This window comes from Amyelois transitella, chromosome 12 (assembly GCF_032362555.1).
Source record: "Amyelois transitella isolate CPQ chromosome 12, ilAmyTran1.1, whole genome shotgun sequence".
Taxonomy (NCBI): Eukaryota; Metazoa; Arthropoda; class Insecta; order Lepidoptera; family Pyralidae; genus Amyelois; species Amyelois transitella.
In genome coordinates this window covers 8,587,814-8,610,145 of record NC_083515.1, presented here as the reverse complement: position 1 = coordinate 8,610,145, position 22,332 = coordinate 8,587,814, and the positions used below count along the sequence as shown (strand labels likewise).

At 35.6% G+C, this 22,332-nt stretch overlaps 1 protein-coding gene across 1 annotated transcript; it reads right to left on the bottom strand.

The window, feature by feature from the left end:
* Positions 1-2: 2 nt before the first annotated feature.
* On the bottom strand, positions 3-22,306 carry LOC106142554 (klaroid protein). The gene is made up of 12 exons (XM_013344350.2): positions 21,816-22,306; positions 19,099-19,273; positions 15,098-15,210; positions 12,898-13,053; positions 9,925-10,126; positions 8,628-8,823; positions 8,231-8,337; positions 7,268-7,394; positions 2,860-3,465; positions 2,269-2,439; positions 1,662-1,774; positions 3-1,179 (listed from the first exon to the last, which is right to left on the bottom strand). Exons 1-12 carry the CDS (start codon positions 21,971-21,973, stop codon positions 901-903), a joined length of 2,403 nt encoding a protein of 800 aa, XP_013199804.1. The 5' UTR covers positions 21,974-22,306; the 3' UTR covers positions 3-900.
* Positions 22,307-22,332: the final 26 nt, after the last annotated feature.

Genomic DNA, 22,332 nt, shown 5'->3' with positions numbered 1-22,332 from the left:
TGTATATTGGCATAAAATTTATTTATTTCTAACTGGACTAGTTCCCGCTTTATCTTATGTTATTATAAAATAAACTAACGCATGGATCTGAGTAATTTTTTTAGGAACTCGGACGAACGACATTATACTCATAAATAAGGGCAAATTTAATTCATAAAATATTGTTAAATTTAAATCATTATTCACAGAGTATTAGACGTCTATATAATATTATTTTATATTTTATTACAATATTCGATATAATTTTTTTTCGAAATTTGACATTTTGCTTTGATCCCATAAACCACGGCGGTTGGCGCGTAAAGCGTTTTACATTACGAACTGAGAAAAGGATGTAAATTTCTATATATATTCCCACTTGATTTGGATTAAAGGTGCCTAATGCTTTGCTATTTAACCTTATGTGATATGACGATCCATGCGTAACTATATTTAAAATTTCTAAAACTAACAATCGAAATCTTAATTTCAATACAGATTTAAAAACCTAAACATAATTATCGATAAAAATGAGAACTAAGCGTATTCAATGGGCGTTGTGCGCTGTATGAGATTTCTATGTCGAAAGTTTTAAGCACAATAAGTAAGTCACTATGTTGTTAACAAACATTTTGTACTTTGACATTAAAACTATACGTTAGTACACTAAAACCATAATAAGTTAAGGCCACGTAATGTTAAGACCTATTCTAGGAATGGACACAAACTTTAACTGAACACAATTCAGTCATCGAGGTATACAGTTTCACATCACACATGATTCACAAAATTCAATAATATTGGTCATTGTTCCAAACACAGTTTAAAAAACAAATGTTATTTTTTAAAACACATGATTCTCAAAACTTTCTTGGCTCACTGTTCTGACAGTTAAAATAAATAGTTCCATTTTCAAAACCGCTACGATTCGCTGTCTTTTATGCTGTCCTCCGTGGCTTTCCGTATATCTGAGAGGGGGTTGCCATGTACTCTGAACCTATAAACACACGTGTACGTAGGGTTGCCGTGATTGCTTTCGACTCTCAACTCGATAATATCGTACGCGACGGGATAATCGACTCCGCCGATGTTGGTTGTCTTTGGGTATTTAACTGGGAAGTACTGTATGGACGTCCCGTTGGCATCGTAAATGTAATCGCCAAATAAATGTGGCTCGGGATCCATTTCACCGTGAAGACCCTGAAATGACATGTAGAAACACTTTGGTTAAAAACGGTCGAATAAGGAACCTCATCCTTTTTTTAAAGTTGGTTAAAAATTATGGCCTGAATAGAATAGGTTCACTCCATCTCTCTCTCCCATGGATGTCGTTAAAGGCGACTAAGGGGTAGGCTTATAAACTTGGAATTCTTCTTTTAGGCGATGATCTAGCAACCTGTCATTATTTGAATCTTAATTCTATCTTAAAGCCAAATAGCTGAACGTGGCATATCAGTCTTTTCAAGACTGTGATGTATATGTATGTATGTATGCACTATAGACGTGATTATATGTATGTATACTTATAAAAGAAGTTACAAAAAAGACTGACTACTTACAATAGCGTTGGGTAACTTTTTCTTTTTATGTGTAATTATTGTCAGCTCAATATTTTTATATGAGATAAGCTATGTTTCTGGTTAATCTTTAAATATTTAGGTATTTTAGAAGGATTTACTCACGTATACGGAGAAGTTCTTCGGCGCAGACTCGATTTTCCCGTCGACGGCCAGAAGCCTCGACATGTGTTCCAGTGAGAAACCGGTCACTTCTATAATGGCGTATGTGCGGACCACTGCAATGGAAAAGAACAATATTAATTTCTTTAGGCGAATATCTTCATAATTCTACCAATGTTATAAAAATACATACATATGGTCACGGGGTAGACAGAGCCAACAGTCTTGAAAAGACTAGCCAGGTTCAGCTATTTGGCTTAATGATAGAATTGAGATTCAAATAGTGACAGGTTGCTAGCCCATCGCCTAAAAGAGAATCACAAGTTTGTAAGCCTATCCCTTAGTCGCCTTTACGACATCCATGGGAGAGAGATGGAGTGGTCCTATTCTTTTTTGTATTGGTGCCGGGAACCACACGGCAGTCACCAATGTTATAATTGCGAAAATTTGTAAGGATGAGGATGTGCCTGTGTTTGTTACTCTTTCACGCAAAAACTACTGATCGGAAATTTATGAAACTTTCTATGTATTGAAATAACATTAAAATCTGTAGATCGCGAATTACAAAAATTGTTATAATTCATAATCAATCATAAACTCAATATCTGACCCAGGTAGCCCGGGAAGCCCTGGAAGGCCCAGCACTCGGCCGGCATGGCGCCCGGCGTGAGCGCGAACCGCGGCGACGTGTACACCCACCACACGGGCAGGCCCAGGATCGAGTACTGCTTCGTCTTGATCTGGTACAGCTCCGTGCATTTCGTCGATACCACTTGGCCTCCTGGAAAGGAAATTTGATTGAAACATTTCAACACAGAGACATCATCATCATATCATCTGTAAGACGTCTATTGAACACAGTCAACTTTGTCCGTCCCTTATCATGTTCATTTATTTAAAGGCTTCTTTAAATTACTTAATTTAATAAAAGACTTCAAACGTTCATATATTTGCTTAGTTAGTAATATTGCGGTGTAGATAAAGCCAAAAACAAAAATGTTCGTTAATAACTTTCAATGTTCGTAAGTGTAATTTTTTTGCCTCATTACTCACGTTATGATTTTCTTGGCGATAAGATATCCTCCTATCATTTCGGGCAACTGTAATAGGCACTTCTAACTCTTGCGATTCGGAGTGGACTTGGACACTAACTAGTTTAAATAGAAACTTGATTTGCTTAAACCACGCGAGCCACACTCACCCGCAGACTCCAGCGCATAATCCACCAGTCCAGTCTTATCAGCATCATACACCTCCAGCATGCCAGCCACTATCCTCTTCACTGCTTCCACATCGAACCCAGTGCCATGGTGATGAATCTCAACCTCCCTCACGTACTCCTTCACCCTCTGCGTTATCAACTCCAACTGCCTCCGCTCGAACACACTCAAATACTCTTGAATCATCATCCTTATCTTGTCTTCATCCATTTCAGGCTTCCAAGAACTAATCAACCTCTCGTGAATCTCTTGACTCATCGTTTGCATCTGGTCTTTAGTCAAATACTGCTTGTCAAAGTGCGCCTTCAACTTTGCAGCGATCGCTTCACTATTATCGTTCAAATTGAACACTTGTATCAGATTCTGCTGTAAATGCTTCAGCGAATACTGCTCTATTTGCGCTTCGAGATTGTCGAACTTAGACAACTTCTGGTCAAACGATTTGAGTTTAGAATCAACATTTATTGCCCAGTCTTCTAGAGCCGCCATTCGTTTTGTCAAATCCGGATCTTGGACTATTTGAGGTGGTTTATAAGTGTCTACTACTACTGGTGTTTGAGGTAGAATTTCATCAGCATATCTGTAACCTGAAAAAAAAAAGATTCTTTATTTAAACATCTGCGAAGCTTCTCTGTCCTTCCCACACTAAGGAGATGCTATATAAAATTTAAATATTTTTAAACAAAGAACAGGGAAGGACAGAGTGATACGAATAATTATTAAAACAAAGTGTGTCACTCACCTAAAAGTGTAGCGTGCGTCCACTTTCATATAGGTGACGTTTGACCTCTATCCTTCCCCGATTTTGAACAATAAGAGCTGTAACACACTAGCGATTTTTGAACGCTATTCGGATGTTGTTATTTTTTGTAATATTTGTTCTAATATTGTAATTCAGTATCTACTTAATGCCCATGTCGAAAACATGAATAAAAATAGCTAGTGTGATATCGCCCTAATGGTTTGGCAACAGGGAAGAATGTGGGAAAGGATGGCAGAGAAAGACATTGGTGTTGCATAGAAAAATATAATGATGAAATCAATTTGAACACATATCATTAAAATTATATTAAATAAAATAAAATGCGTACGGCAATCAGTGAGATGTTGATATATTTATAACATAAAATAAAAACTAAATAGTTTTTTTAATCGTTGTTTTTTATGCCTATTAAATCATATAGACCGCGCTGTCACTAAGACTTAATTTGAAATGTAAAGTTTATGTCCTGTTCTACAGAATCTATTTTTAAATAAACAAAATACATTCGTTATTAGTGAAACAATGATAATGGAAATAATCCTTAAGGTATCATTTCGCAGCAAGCTTTTCAAGTTGCTGTGGCATTATATTAAAACTGTTTTGCATAATTTAATGATGTAACAAATCAACATTACACTGATTACAATTACAACCAAAATGAGTTCGCACAACGTATTACTACGTTTATAAACTTTATAAGACATAAATTAAATAATTCACTGGGAACACTGATAAAATACAATTTCACTTAAAAGCTAGCCACACCAAAATAACATAAAGTAATGACAATCAAAGAGTAATAGATCACTTAAAGCCATGAAATCATTTATGGAAATTATTTAATGATATTTCTGCGAAGCACGTTCCGCAGTTGCATTTGATATATGGCGACCATAAATATTAACAACACGGAACGTATGTATTTAAATATAATAAAAAATATTTGTGATCGTAATATTTAAATTGCACGTGATAATATTGTAATTCTGAAATTGACCAATTGTAGTCGATTTTTTTAACATTTTCTTTGGTTTTCTCCGAAATGAGCCAATATACTTTTTTAATCAATAGATCAGTCCGAACCTTTTAGCGACTTCAAATTAAATACTAAATGCGACGTTTCGTTGATATATTGTGCATACTTCCTAAAAATTACAATAAGTCACCAATGTTAGAACAAATATTACCAATTTTTAAAGACAAATGTATGTATCATTATGACTAGGGGTTAGTCTTTTAATGTAATTTATGCTTGGTGTTACATTTTTTTATACATATTTAGCCAAGAACATAAATTTGTACCCAAAATTGTACACCTTAAAAATATTAAAACTAGAAATGGCCACGTCATGTTTTGTAAGGTACGTCGATTAAAAAAATATTCATAGATCTAGATGTAAATAGACACGGCAAACAAAATAATATTAAAAGTATCAACTCGATTGATTTGAAACAAATAGCTTAAAGTTTAATGGACACAAAGTTTTGATTATCTGCCACAAAAATAAAAATTTAGCAATTTTATGTAACTTACGTTAAACTTGAATAAAAACCGATGTATTAAAATAATTGTATATTTATATTTAGATCTGTGAATCAGTAATCTCTCAGTAAGATATGGGAACGAATTAAAGCATGTATACCTAAATATTATTACAAAATAATGAAATAAATATCTGAAGATGGAATGAAGATTGAATAAATAATATAAACAAATTATTTAATAACTATAATTTGTGAATCTTCTTAACATAAATGAACTTAATATCTAGCGATAGACGGATAAATAACATTGTTAAATTGCGAATTAAAATAGAATGTCTTCAAATGCAAAAAAAGAAAACATTCGTTAATTTTCAAGTAAATAATGTAATTAAAATACAAAATACCGCTGGAAAAATAAATAGATAAAACTAAAATAAAATCATGATATATTTCTTCTTTTATATATAAATATAAACATTAGTCGTTCTTGGAACAATGATAGCAATAAAAGAATAATTATGTGTTTATTTATATATTATCTCATACTAATATACTTTTTAGTGCAACAAAATGCACCTTATGGAGTAATCGGTGGATTAGGTACCCGCCAAAAAAAATTATATTATTATTTCACAATAAAATATACTGAGACACTAATACATATTTAAATAAACACTTAAGTACGGGAAGCCTACGTTCGCATTTAGAAAATACAATTATTCAACTTCAAAAAATCTGAAAAAAAAAATTGCTGCCAACATTGTTATCGTGTAACAAAAACAGATATAGAATTGTCTTTAATAATATATATATAAATGCAAAATAATAATTAAAAAAAAAAATATTTTTCCGCTTTTTCTTTTTACTTTAAAAGATAAAATTGTTTATTATCAACTTTAAATCTTCTAAAATATATATATATCTACCAAAATATACTCTATTTATTACAAACGTTTCTTTTCTAAATGCAAACATAATCATAGTATTTTTAATCATCCAATTATACCGCGCCAATATCTTCTCACTTCTTCGAAGCAGCTTTCCGCCACCACTTTGGCGTAATCAGAAGCATCTACCAATCTATTTTGTACTATGTCTTTGTACTCTTTATACGTCTTCGTAACTTCGGGCAGGTTGTCTCTTATATCTGGTAGGGTTATATTTATATCCGGCAGAGTTATGTTGGGCATGAGCTTGAATTCTGGTAGTGTTATATTCGGTAGAGTGATTTTGGGTAACTTTAAAGCTGTGAATTCTTTCAAGTCTAATTGGAAATCTGTAAAGTTTGGCATCGCCAATTTGTCCCAGTTTTCGTACGTATAGTGCGCTGAAAGGAATTGTTATGCTTACATACAGTTTTGACATAGAATTGACGTAACATCGACTGGTACAGAAAATCAAAGGCAAGCATCAAATACAAAGCTCCTGCATGGAGTTGTTAGGTTATACCTGTATTTTTTTTAAACTTAACATAACAGTATCACCAAATAGTGAGTAGGCAACCGGGAAGAACGTCAGGGGGATGTTTGACCTTATCGTATAGCTTCTGGGGTCAGATTCTAGTAGGTACGTTATCGGTTTCGATACATCAATATCGCCTTCTTTTTGGTATTATTAGTAAAAGAGGCGTTTAACTTTTTTGTCTTTTTCTAAATGGCATAATTATGTTATTAGTAATTGAAAGCAACAAAAGGTCAAGATATATATTTCAATGTGTGGTTACCGGCATTCCGTTTAGAATAGTACCACTTTAAATCTTATCCATGGATGTCGTAAAAGGCGACTAAGGGAATGGCTAATAAACTTGAAATTAGGTATATTTGTAAGCGATTGCGACGTTAGCAACCTGTTTGAATCTCAATTCCATCATTAAGCCAAGCCATACAGCCAGCTAAGCACGGTCTTTTAAGTCTTCAACTGTTGGCTCCATCTTCCCAGCAAGGGATATATTCCTAACTAGCTATTGCCCGCGACTTCGCCCGCGTGAATTTCGAATTGAATCTTGATCATACAGTCAGATACAGACAGACAGAAAATTTTTATGTACATTTACTATCACAAATTTTAAATGTTATCAAATGTTTAATTAGGAGATTTTCATCCAGTTTGCGTGAACAATCAATAAATTCTGAATAACTCACATCCATATCCGAAGGCTGGCAGGAGTAGAAGCAGCATCCACGGCCACCACCGGCGGCGATGATTCACAACTTTGCTTTGTGTACTGCGCGCGTATTTCTCACTCTCACTCACGTGGTTTGATGTTATCTGGAAATCAAAGGAATACATACATATGGTCACGTCTATATCCCTTGTGGGGTAGACAGAGCCAACAGTCTTGAAAAGACTGATAGGCCACGCTCAGCTATTTGGTTCAATGATAGAATTGAGATTCAAATAGTGACAGGTTGCTAGCCCGTCGCCCATCGCCAAAAAAGAATCCCAAGTTTGTGAGCCTGTCGCCTTTTAAGACATCCATAGGAAAGAGATGGAGTGGTCCTATTCTTTTTTGTACTGGTGCCGGGAACCACACGGAAATGAATCAAATATCATTTTTTTTCCTCAAATATCAAGCAGAAAATACATAACATAGGTAAGATAATGAGAGACTGGTGTCTGAACTAAGCAGATGCTTGTATCTCAGAAAACCAGCCTCCCCTCACTTGTGGTGAACATAACTAAAATACATGCATACAGGACTATTACACAGATTGTATTAGCCTCCAAGTGAATTCGAAAGTTTTACGTCATAATAACTCAAGGATATAATATACTAGAGGCCGCCCGCGACTTCGTCCGCATGGAAACCCTATCAATCCCGCGGGAACTCTGGGATAAAAAGTAGCCTATGTGTTATTCTGGGTCTTCAGCTACCTACATACCAAATTTCATGGTAATCGGTTCAGTAGTTTTTGCGTGAAAGAGTAACAAACATCCATACAAACTTTCGCCTTTATAATAGTAGTAGGATAATACATACTTAGGTATATAGATAAACATCCACCTAGGCCAATCAGCTCCTTGGCGGGATTTGAACCCGGGACCTCCGGGGTGACAGACAAGCGCAACAACTACTACTGCGCCACAGAGGCCGTCAAACCTACCGTTTCGGTAACTGTGGTGACGGTGGTGGTGATGACAGTTCTGATGATGGAGTACAGCCAGTAGAACGGAGCGGTTACTACTGACGCGGACCTCGACACGATACCGGCTGGAATAAAAAAGTTTTTATGTTCAACTAAATTTTTTTTTAAATGTATTGAACAACTTTCGTTCCTATACACTTTAGAATAAGACCACTCCCTCTCTTTCCCATGGATGTCGACTTGAACGGGGCTTCGTTCCCGTGGCTAAGGAATGGCGTCATAAAAAATTCCTATAATTTTATTCCAGGTACTATCTGTGTAGTATCCAGTACATTTTGCATGAAACAATAACAAAACGCACATTCTTACAAACGTTCGCATACATAATATCAGTAGGAAGTATATGATAACAAACCCTGTGCCGGTCTCCTGTCAGTGTACGGATACCGATGCGAAGGTCCCACTAGTTTCCTGTACGCTGAGCTGGTGGTAGAAGTTATGGTGGTCACGATGGCCATGAGGAACCTCGTGAGGAACCACCGCTGGTCCTGCTGGTGGAAGCCGCCGTTGCCGCGGAGGTAGGTGCCTTCGTCGTCTGAACTCTCCACGGTCTGTGTAAGAGATAATCAATTATTATAAAAAGACTAGCTGTTCCGGCAAACATTGCTATGCCATATAAATAATTATTAAGTAATTTCTAGTTAAAAAAAATGATAAGGGTGAACAACCCTTTTACGGATACCCAGAGGAGTACGGGAACGAACATTGTGACACGAGAAATTTATACTTATATAAGAAATAGGATTTATTTTATACTAGCTCATGCCCGCGGTACCGCCCGCGTATACGCTTATCAAGACTTATAGTTTATTCTATAGTACCTTATTCCAGTGCCAATTTTGTATAGTCAATAGAGACTGCAGTAACTGTCTCCGGTCTATATCAACATAGATAAAACAAGGTAGAAATTCTAGCTTCATTTTAATTGACAATGTTTATGTGAACCACATTCAACTCTGTACAAAATTTTGAAGGCAGTGCTTGAAGTAAACTTTCAATTGACCATAATTTATTTTTCTCTTTACCAATTTTGACGAAGGATGCGTTTCGTTTTTGACCTGACTTACACTTATCCGCTTCTGGATCGTGGTCATAAGTGGACCCTAGACTTATACGTAAGGACTCTTTGATCCTGAACGACTGACGACCGGAAATAAACCGTGGAAGCCGATAATAGAAATTGACTCACGGTGAATCGTTTTCTTGCCTAAACTACATTACATCTACTGGAAGAGATTTCTTTTAAGCACTAAGAAATAAGTAGCACCATTATACTAGAATTCTGTATTAAATGCTCCTGTACATAATTTTGTGTACATTAATAAATAAATACATCTGTCGAGATTGTATGACGCTTACAAACTAACTCAATAACATACATATCGTCACGTCTATATCCCTTGCGGGGTAGACAGAGCCAACAATCTTGAAAAGACTGAATGGCCACGTTCAGCTATTTGGCTTAATGATAGAATTGAGATTCAAATAGTGACAGGTTGCTAGCCCATCGCCTAAAAAAGAATCCCAAGTTTGTAAGCCTATCCCTAAGTCGCCTTTTACGACATCCATGAGAAAGAGATGGAGTGGTCCTATTCTTTTTTGTATTGGTGCCGGGAACCACACGGCTCAATAACGAGTCAATATGGACTAACGGTGAATCGTTTCCTCAGAGCGCTGCTTTGCCAGGTCGCAGTGGCGATGCGGTCCACCTCGTCCGGGCTGGTGTTGGGCCCCTGCACCCGGAACTGGGAGAGCGACCGGCGGGACATGTTCGGCACCGCGACTTGCCCCGGCGCGAGCTCCACCCGGTCTTTCGACAGCGGCGAGTATGTGTAGTCCGTTTTCGGGTATTTGCTGGAAAGAGTTTTTAATTTTTCTATTAAATTTCATTATAATGTTTTTTTTTTTTTTTTTTGGAAAATTATAGTGGCTTTAACTCGCAACCTTAGCGTGAATTTACTGCTGCCTACAAAATAATACAGGGTTTTCGCAAATCCCACGGGATATGTCCTTCTCTGTCTACACTATATTGATGCAAAATTTCATCCAGATAGGTTCAGTGTTTTAACTGTGAAGAAGCAAGACACAGACTTACTTTCGCATTTATAATATTAGTATCGAAATGTTTGCAACAAGAGGTTTAAAGTGATGATATCACACTATGTAGGGTGAAAAGAAGTTACATTTTTGTTCTTATTGGGTTCCTATTACTTTTCATTATGTAAACTGGACCCAACTACAAAATTAGTGCACCATTTGGTGTTTTGGCATTTTTAAGGCCTTATCTTGCTTGCTTACCACCAGGCAGATTGAAGTCAAACGCACTCAATCTCCCCCTCATCATTTAAATCAATTAGCTATGTATATAAAAGACAATTTTGATGAAGCTTTACAATAACCATACCTGAACATTTCTGTACCTCTCAGCACATACATAGAAAAGAAAGTAATCACTTCAACAGTAAACTAAATAATACCATAAACAAATTAACGATTTTCACCACTAAACAGTACAGTGATTCATAGTGTAAAGAGCATGATTTCCTTCTAATTATGGCATAGCGTTACTTCGGCTATTCATAGAGTATCATTCTTGTTTGATGTCTTTAAAAAAAGAGTGGACAAAACAAATTCTCAGTTAATTATTTTAGACACGAAACAAAATTGAGAATCTTCGTAAATATTTATAAAGGAATTATTTAATACTGGCACTAATTCAACGAAATAAGCCTTTAGCACTTTACAAACAGACAAATATCAGATATATTCATTAATTTGTAAGGTGAATTTAATTCACTGTGCGAGGTTACACATTCTATCAAGAACAAACACGAATATTCAACAAGTTATTAGGCGAATTTAATTCACTTCGCGAGGAGTGGTTAGTACGTTTGACATTTGCATGCGCACGCGCAACTGAGACAAATATAGCGCAATACATTTATTGTGTGCCCTACTACTGTCTTCTAGTCCTTAGAGTAAGCATTTGTCTGTAAAATACAAGAGCTAAAAGCCAGACTGGTCACGCTAAGTTGGACAGACTTATGATGAATTTTATTCTTGGTGGGATTAAAGATAAAAATGGATAACATTAAATTTTTATAACTTTCATCAAAATCAGCCTACACGTTTTTGAGTTATTCGCCAGATTTACAAATATTAAACTGTTTTATACCTACTTGCAATATGTATTATTTTAAAGCCTAATAGCTATAGTACGCAACTTCGTCCGCGTGGGTTCTTCTTCAAAAAAAAATAAATTATTAAAATCGATTGAATGGTTTGGGCGTGAAAGCGTAAAAAAAGACAGAGTTAGTATCGCATATATAAGTAGGAATAGTCACAAACATATATCAACGGCCTCACAACCAAATTATAAAAGAAAATTAACGGGACCATGTAGGTAAGTAATGCTAATCATCTTAATCTAACACAAGAAAAGTGGACTTAGTAAAGTCAATAGACTTCAGAAAAAAGCTGCTTGAGTAGGTATTGAATGAAACTTTGTTATAGCACAGAGATAGAATGCCGTGTGGTTTTCGGCACTTTTGAATTGAACTACTCCATATCTTTCCCATGGATGTCGTAAAAGGCGACTAAGGGAAAAGGCTTAAAACATTGGGATTCCTCTTTTAGGCGATAGTCTAGCAACCTGTCACTTATCAATCTCAACTCCATTCATCATCATCATCATTGAATTGAATCTCAATTCAATCATTAAGTCATACAGCTGAACGTGGCGTTTCAGTCTTTTCAAGACTTTTGGTTCTGCCTGCCTCGCAACGGATATAGACGTGACCATATGTATGTATGTTAAACAATACGCTTTTTTAAAAAAAACTGACCTGATTTTGAGAACTTCTTCGATCGTCTCCAAATCCACACATTTAACGACAGCCATTTTTTTACAATTATTACAAAACAATAAAATTAATCAAATTTAAATAATTAATTATCACAATGTCACAAAATAAGATTAAAAACATATAAAATTAAATTAAAAATAATTGTTAACCAGCCAGCTGGTGTCACGGAAAGTAAAATATGATTTTTGTGTTTACCCTCCTTTGTGTTTGTATTGTAGTCTCTGGTAAAATAGCGAAGACGATAATTTTGGCGCGAATTCAAACGAGTGAATAGAATTTCAAACTGGCCAACGTTTTATATTTGAATTGTCTACTTCTATTTCGATAAAATTTAATCATATTCCAAAGAACGCTGGAAGAGGAAGCTACGTTGTATTCAAACTTGAGCGTATAGAGGTTTTAGTGAATATTATCGAATTTAAATTAAAAACTTTTGCTAGTACGAAGTGCAAAGTTTATGGCGAGTGGCCTTATTATAAAATATTCGACATACAAAACCTTCTATTCAAACGAACCTCGGTTTAGCGGCTTACTGTGCAACTGAAAACACAAGGTTGCAGCCGGACACACATCAGGGCGCAACTGGGATTACTGGGATCATTTTGGTTCTGCAGCTTACCTGTTAAACTCTGAGAATTCGACTAGGAACACTCGGAAAGTACAAATGCGACTACTCAAGGATACAACTAGGAGCACTAGGGTGCAACTGGGAGCATTCTTAGGTACAACTAGAGACACTTGGGTGCAATTGAGACTCACTTCCAGTACTCGCCCGCCATCTTGTACAGCCTGTACGGCAGATGCTCAGCGTTCGGGTCCCGGTCGAGCAGCACGCTGGTGTCCGCGAGCGCTTGCTCAGCGAACGAACTGTCCGTCGAACATGCGCTGTACGCTGGGCTGCCGAAACGGGTTGACCTGTAACATTTTGTCGTATTAGATTTTCTTCGTCATTTTAGAAGGGTCCAGTTCAGAAAGCTATGTGTGGTGGAAGTACAATAATACTCAAAGGTTAAAGTACTTTCGAGGATCGGTAAAGACCTAGTTTTTAACTTTGTCAATATGGGAAAATGACAGTATAAAGTTACCTTTTAAATTATATAGGTGCTTTTGTTTGTATTGTATCTACGCGAAAGTTCCCTTTCTGAAATTCAAACTAGAACTATTTTATTATTTTACCTAAAACGATATTTTTTCGAACAAAATTTAAGCTTAAACATTTAAGTAAATGAGAGACCAAACAGAGCGTAACCAAAAAACAGGAAAGATGCAGTGTAGCAACATTTATCCACCTGTCCGAATAAATTAGTTCTCTATAATTAGCATTAACTGATGAACGTGTGTTAAAACTTTCGAAGGTCGACAGGTAGTCGGCATTTCTGTGCAAGATGAAGGAAACCATCTCATAAACAAGATATTTTATGGAATTCGTCATGTTTGGCGTATACATACATACATAACTTCTTTAAGTATGTGCTAAGCACTTACGGGGTAGACGTCACAAAAGTCACACGATTTAGATTAAGGCTATCATTATAGGGGAGCATGATAGTCAGGTATTAAACGAAATGACTACCGCTTCCGCGAGGCATCTTATAAAGCTTGAATGAAACATGGTAACACATCCAGCTGCTTGAAAGTTGCCTCACCATAATAGCATCGACTAACATTCAATATTAATATACTAATTGTTACTTTTACTGCATGAAGTAAATAATGTTTACGTCAGTAGACATGTCGTCATAAATGTATGTAGGTATGTAAGAATTATTTTGGGTTCAAGCCAACTGTGCCAAAATATTACAATAATTACCCACATTGCAAAACATTTACTACTGAAGAATTCCACGTATATAAAGAACGCATAGGGTTCTTATACGGATATATATAAGGATTCATAAATTTTGATGATCTTTCTCTCAAGTTGGTTTTTTAGTTAACGATTACTTCACTGGTTTGAAACAGGAATAAAAGTTCTTGGCAAGACTTCTGTTGCTTCCGTGATAGGTAAGCGCATGATTTTTCATACCTACATGTAAATTTCTTGCAAATTATTGTGGTGCAATAAATAGTTATTGTATTGTGTATGTGTTCGAAAAATTATATTTATTTATTTCTCACTTTTCTTTGTATGTTCCCAGTTGCACCCAGTTGCTATGATTCTATTTCTTATTTCCTGCTTTTATCCATCGATATATTATCCAAATTGACATTGATTTGGAATTAAAAACATATGTGGCATTGTTTCTTTGTGTTGCAAGTTCTCTTTAGGTCACTGCTACTAAATGAATTTTCAATGTCAAGTTCTCGGTGATGTAAGTAGTTGTTTTGCGCAGAGTAGGTGTATTTTATTCTGCAACTGTTATAAGGCAAGTGATTGGCAATTTGTCATTTCATTTTATTTGATACTACGCATTAGTATGACTTCACAGTACTGATATTAAAAATATTTAATATCAGTACAAACAATCAAACAAACTCTTCGGCTTTATTATTATAAAGCCGAAGAGTTTGTTTGATTGTTTGTTTGAACGCGCTAATCTCAGGAACTACTGGTTCGAATCTAAAAATTGTTTTTGTGTTGATAGACCATTTATCGAGAAAGGCTTTAGGCTATATAACATCACACTGCAACTATTAGGGAAAATTATTCCTCCTTGAGGGCTTCAATGATGCCCAAAATAACTATTCCACGCGGACGAAGTCGCGGGCACAGCTAGTAATTAATAGTTTTATAGAGAACTTAGATATTTACTTAGATATTTTAATAACCTACCAATGCATATTGATTTATTTTTAAGAACACAAAGCATCCATCCACTCTGTCACTAGGATCTAAGTGACAGACGACAGACAATTCCTCGTGGAAAGCTATGATAAAAAAAATGTCTTTGGGAAGTGTAGGGGGAACGAACCTTAAGAGTGGGATTCATTGGGAGAATATATATTATAAACGACTCACCTGTCGAGTGTCACATTGTACGCCGTGTTTATGGGGCTGAGTGTGACGTCACCGAAGCTGGAGTAGGACCGCGATGTGGTCGCCACGCGCTCATACCGGCTGTTGATCTCGTTCTGTTGACAGATACATCAAAATTATAATATATTGACATTAATATTCAAGGCAAACAACGCCGGCTATTTTATCAAACGGTGACATGGTCTGTGGATAATCTACTTCGCAAATAATGGATCCTACAATTTTTATATTTAAATGGTAATAATAGAATTAAAAATGGCACGTCCATAGAATAGAAGCGCGGGAAAAATAAGTTAAAACTTTATCGAAGTAACCTCTAAATTCGTAATGCGATAGATTTTTAAAACTAACAAGGACTTACAATCTACAATAAGTATTTACCCGCGTTTGAAGTCTAACCACAGGACAGCATAATGTATATACCTACATACTAGTATGTACTTAGGTAAGTAAAACCTCCGGGGTAGCGGCGATCTGACGTAATAAGCATAAGAGACAAATGTGTAAGTATAAAATTAAAATAGTAACAAAATAAATGCTAACAAAACTTCAAATTGATATCAATTGAACGAAAAACGAGTGAAGTCACTGGCGACAGTAAGACTGACAAAAACACGGTGAAGTAAGTATTCATTGCAGGCATTGTAAGTATACCGTGAAATTATCCACGTAACGACCTGACTCATAGATAGGAGCTTGGTAGGGCTTTGACATCGATTGCGGCCACGAAAAATGGGCAGGCAGGGGAGAAACAGTGTTTTGCAGAATTCCACTAAGTGTTCGATAAATCCCAGTTTCAAATCAAAATCACAGATTTAACTGGATCTCAAAGAATTGCTGCGCCGAAGTCAAGATAATTGTTCTTTTTCTTTTCTCCACTTCAAATCTTTATCTTTTTAATAGCGGTTCTTACTACGACCATGAAGCATTTTTATTTGACATAGTGTCAGTTTTAAAAGTTCAACCACACTGTAAAATAGCAACCGTAGCAGCTAGGCTACCGTGATAAACTGCGGATTTCGTGGCCCTACCTTAATCGAGGAAGCAGCCGTACACGGCACGGAAGTTACCAAATAAATTACGAGAATAACGTTCTAACCAACAGAAATACATTACTATTTAAATCTAGCTATGTAAGTAGACACAGATCCTACTACTATTATAAAGGCGAAAGTTTGTATGGATGTTTGTTACTCTTTCACGCAAAAACTACTGAACCGATTACCATGAAATTTGGTATGTAGGTAGCTGAAGACCCAGAATAACACATAGGCTACTTTTTATCCCAGAGTTCCCGCGGGATTGATAGGGTTTCCATGCGGACGAAGTAGAGGGCGGCCTCTAGTATTATAAATGTTTGAAAGTTTGTATGTCAGTATGGATGTTTGTTACTCTTTCACGCAAAAACTACTGAACCGATTACGATGAAATTTGGTATGTTTATTGCTGAAGACCCAGAATAACATATAGGCTATTGTGGGCTTTTTATCCTGGAGTTCCCGCGAGATGGATAGGGTTTCCATGCGGACGAAGTCGCGGGCGGCCTCTAGTACATATATATAAAACGTGTTCATCTCACAGAGCCAACAGGCTCGCCTGAAAAACTAAGTTTAGCTGTACGGTTCAATTATGGAATTGAGATTCAAATAGCGACAGGTTGCTAGCCCATCGCCTAAAATAATGCCCAGTTTATAAGCTTAACCAACAGTCACAATTTAGTCACATAGTTATGTATTAAAAATGTAAGTTAGTTAATTACAAAAAAAACTTAAGTATTATAGAAGTTTCTAAAGAGTTCAATTTTAAAATTAATAAAAGCACCATTGGTCAAGTTGTACATCGTTCTAAACAGAGAGCAGGGACAAATAACCGATATTAAAATAGGAATTTACAAGAAAAATGTATGCAGGGTGCCGGCTGTCGGAAGATACTTTACGGATTTGTGGAAGAGAATAAAAACAAAACTAAATTGAATACAAGTCGAAGAAAGTCATTCAATATTACAAAGAATTGATCTAACAAGAAAATCATTAAAGAGAAATGTTTTTTTAAATGACCTAGGATATATGAATACGAGTACAACTGACCTTGCACGACCGCGAAATCATATTCCCACACAGCACATTAAAACATATACTGCTATCGATTCGACCATACAAAACAACCACCTCATACAATCGTCATAGCAACGTATTTGGACGTACCTCGCTCCTATGCCACCCTGGTACCTTCTAAAACCGGCACACCACTAATTTAGGTCAAGATTTCAGATATTAAAATCAATTAAACCACTTCACTCACTATACAATCGCACACAGAACTATTTCAAACCACAACTGAAACACACATGGCTTAAAAAAAATAATAATACCCATATGTGTAGCGTCCATTTAAAAATAAACCGACGCGGGGGAAGTTCGGTTCTGGTTATATTCGGTTACATTTATGTTTTCCTGTTACTCGTGCAAGTGCTCCCTTTTAAGATAAAACTGACCAATATGACTTTGTGTAGGATCAAAAACATACATGGTTTCTGCTCTGATTCTATCTTCCTGATAAGGATAAGGGATACTTAGCCGTGTTTTAATCAATAACGACTTTTACGCTGATAACAATAAGATTCACTTTAGAAAGGCTTAGTGCGCAGGAAGCCGAATAGTGTAATGGTGGGCGTTTTCAATAGGTTGATTGTTATTTATGCTCGCGCTATAATTGTAATCTGATTAAGATTACTGGTTCATTAACTGCGGTTGTTACAGTTTAAATCCAATACCTATGTAACAGAGGACTGACTGTTGTATCTATTGAGATTTATAATTGTCATGTACAAGTTTGTGCACTCACCCCTACTCGTATTTCACATAAAATTGGGCTTAAGGCAACTTACTTGCCGATTCCCACTAGCATGTATCGCACAGATTACAGAATTACCATAGGCTACTATGTTTTAAAAATTCCCACAGAAATGATAGATGAAATTTCCGGACATACCTACTACTATAAGTGTACACTATGTATTTCAAATGTTTTATTTGACGCTGCGCTCGCGCACGTGTTTGCGTCACTCGCTTGACCCTCGAATTCGCGGCGCAAGGTTACGCTGCACATTAGGGCACTGTTCTATTATAGTTACTATTGGGCAACACAAGAAGAGTAAACATGGACTCAACGCCATGAAAAGACTTACATAAGCCTCTTTTTCATATAGTTACACAAACATACATTTAGTCATCTCTATATCGCTTGCGGTGTAGATAAAGCCAACAGTCTTAAAATTACCAAAAGGCTACGTTCAGCTGTATAATTTTATGACGGAATTGAGAATGAAGGTTGTAACAGGTTTCTAACCCAACGCGACTCAAAAGAAATCCTAAGTTCATAAGCCTATCCCTAAGTCATCGTTTACGACATTAAAGAGAAAGATATGGAGTGGTTTTATCTAAAGTGCCGGAAAGAACACGGCACTATCCATTCCGTATTAATATAAATTCTGCAATTCTAAAGAGGCGCGCGTCCACGCGGTGTATCCGTCCGCATTTAATCGATTTATTTTTGTATTGCAGTCAGATTCGCAGGAAAATTTGGTTTTTGTATCTACCAAATTATTTTTAGGTAAAGGATGTGTGTCATGGTATAAAATGTAACATTACAAAGATTTGCTTGTTCCAAATTTAATATATAATAATAGATGAGTTTTATTTCGTTACTAGCTTTTACTAACAGCTTCGCCCGCGCGTATTTTCGGGCCACCTACAATAAAATACTGAATTTTCGCAATTTCCACGGAAACTATGGTTTTCTTTTCCGTATGACCTTCTCTAGACTCTTAATTATGTATGTCTACATTAAGCTTTATCGTAGTATAGCATTTAGTGTAGGGGGTCCGATGGACAACGAGCTCTGCGCACGCGCTCAGATTGTAGAGAGATAACCAGAGAAATCTGAATTTTTATAAGTAGGATGCTAAGAATGACTAAACTCACCTGAAAGATCTCCTTGGTAATGTGTCCCTTCTCAGATTTATCTTCAGACGTCTCCGAAGACTTCACCTTCTCGATCCTGGTGGACCGCCGTGTGCGGTGCGCCAGCGGCTCCTCGTCATCTTCTATCTCTATTATAGGCTCGGAAGAAGTCACTCGGTTTGTTGAATTTAGCTGCCTGAAAGAATGGTGTGTTGTAAATATACATACATTCAATCACATATACATTCCTTATGGGTTGGACACTTGAACAGTGCTAACAGTCTTGAAAAGACTGAAAGCCAACGTTCAGCTGTATTGTTTAATGATATAATTGAGATCCAAATATTGAGAGGTTGGTAGACAGAGTCAACAGTCTTGAAAAGACTGAAATGCCACATTCAACTGTAAAGCTTAATCCCTGTTGCCTACTAACCAGATTACGAGATATTTTTGTATATTTATTTTATTAATTCTATAGGAAATATTGCTGGCCAAAAGCTTACCATTAAGTAATTATGTTTTTCATCTGAGGGGAGAACTAATTTTCAATGATAAAAAGAAAACCAAGGTGATAAAAAGCCTATACCTAAACAGTTAAATTGAGAATCCTCATCCTTTTTGAAATTGTTTAAAAATAAAAAAAAGCAATGAAATAATTATCAAGGTTACTATATTATCACCAAATGCTCTTGAAATTAATTTGAGTTTGCTTAAGCAAGTTATCTGAAGGAAAACAAGTTTGGCCTCTCAAAATTAATTAAACTGATAACTGCATAATAATTAAGACATCTTTTTATGCTTGGGTACATATTCACATTGCCAAATAACTAAATACATACTGTATCCTAAAATCACTTCCCTACACTCTCTATGGAATAAATAAATTTAAGCTTTCTATATTAAAAAAAAGCTTTAATTTTGTTTGTGTTTTTTTGGTCAGTCATTCCATCACTCATCACCACTCAGTAAATGACTTACTTGTATTGTGATTAGTTTGTGTTAGTTAAGTGCTTATTCTGAATTGTATTAGGTAGTTCCATATGTTATCAACGTGATAAGGCTTCTTGTCAGCTCTGGTGAAACTACATGTGTACACATTTGTAACTTTATTGTTTGTGCTGGTTTTAGGATGGAATTTGAATATAAATATTTACTAGGAAGCAAAAATCTTTGTTATATCACAAGTTTGATTAAAAGTGTACATTGAATTATAGCCTTAGTTATAGTAAACGTTAAATTTGACTTTAGCAGTAATAATAACATTGGCAAAGTTAACACAAATTTGGCTCAACTTGAGAATTGACAGTTTGTTCCAGTTTGCTTATTGGTTAAGTAATTTGGAAACATCCAATACTAAGTTTATATACAAGAAACTAAACTTTTAATTTTCGATATAAACATTCTGTAAAACCAAATTAACCAGGTAGGTACCGACAAATGGGTAACGTAAATACTAATGGTGTTTACGTTTATGTCACAATAAGCCTATGAGTAACCTTGCAAGTTTATAGTTTCATGATGTCATAGCCAATGTTCACCTCAATGTTGTGACCTTGTAATAGTTTTGTAGTTTACCAAATTCAAGCGTTCTATTTTAAAGTAATTCAATGAATAAACTCATAGGAAGATTTACTTCTTATACATGTACATCAATATTTATCTTTTACAAGCTGGACAGAGTTAATTGTCACAAGACTAAGAGTCTCAGTTTAGGATGTCCTAATGATAGATTTGAGATTTAGGTATAGGGACAGTGGTGTGCTTAAAAGAATCACAAGTTTATTCACCTATGACTTGATTAGTTACATTCACTACTAACATTACCTAATTAAAAATTTTTAGTTAAATATAAATTTAAGTGGTAAAGAATTGGATGGTTAAGACGCTGTTTTATGTATAAAAAATGTACAAATACATGTGTTGCATTCAAACATGAATATTTAAATGTATGATAATATATTAAAAGTAAACAGGTAGTTCATCAGGCATTGTTTAAAACTAGGAAACGTGTTTGAATAGATTATATAATAAAGTATTTTGGTTAGGCTTCAGTGTATACTTTAATTTTGATGTCATAAAAATATCAATAAAATAGGTACATTGACTTAAATCCCAATGTAGAATGGATCAAATCTAAGGATAGTTTTCACTTATAACATTGGCTTTAAATAAATCTTCTACCAAGAGTAGAAAACACAAAAATTATCAAACCTTTTCTTTATTTGTAAACTCTGATCAACACAAGATTGTTGTCATATTTTTTCCCAACTTCTTGTAACACAACAACACATATTACCTCATGAGAAGGTATTAAAGGACTAACAGCATTAAACTAATGGATTAAGCTGATAATGAAGTAGATATTAATAGATAAAACCAAGATACTTAAGTGATAGATAACATTATCATGATAAAGTACATGTTTCTTAAACTAGAGGTACAGTGGGCCCTAAAATAATGTACCGCATTTGTATTGTAAGAGTTGAAGGTGGTATATTTTTCTATGTAGCCTATTGTACTAGATAAGTTTGTCAATATGAAATAAGCAATTCATCAACAACACTGAGTCAGTACACAAAAGGAATTTAAGTAGATATGTAGGTATAAAGTACATTATTTTCTCTATAAATATAAGACAGCAGTCAAATTACCTTTTTCATAATAAAGTATTATTTTAGGTTATCAATTATGATCTCAAACTCTTCCTGTTTTAGTGATATCACTGAAAAAATACTCACTTTACAGGGGTGCTCCTTTTAATAGGAGTTTTTCTTCCAGACTTGTGGTGCGTGTGTTCCTCGCCTTCAGTACAGTTCTCCCGGTCGCAGCTAGACCTTAAAAAGGGAGTCTTTGAACGCGACCTTGACCGCAATTCCGAAACCGTTGGGTTCTCCATGCTTTCAAGAAACCCTCTTTATCACAGCACAGCTTCCAACATTTTCACATGCAAAAATACGCTAAGGGCCCTGACCCATTTCACAAACCGGTCCAAATTCAAATCAGTCCAGAGATTGTTGCACAAGGAAATCTATTTCTGTGGCTTAGTGAGATGCCGCCAAAAGTAACGTAATGCGAAATACAGACAAGTCTTCCAAATTACGGGATGTTTTAATTAACACTTAACTCATAATTTAAACAATTTCGTTGAAGAAACGTCTGTTTATGCCGCAATCAACGTTATGAGAGTATTTGACAAAAAATTGTAATTTCGTAACTTCCACAATCGCTAAACATAAACTGATGACGTCATTAGTT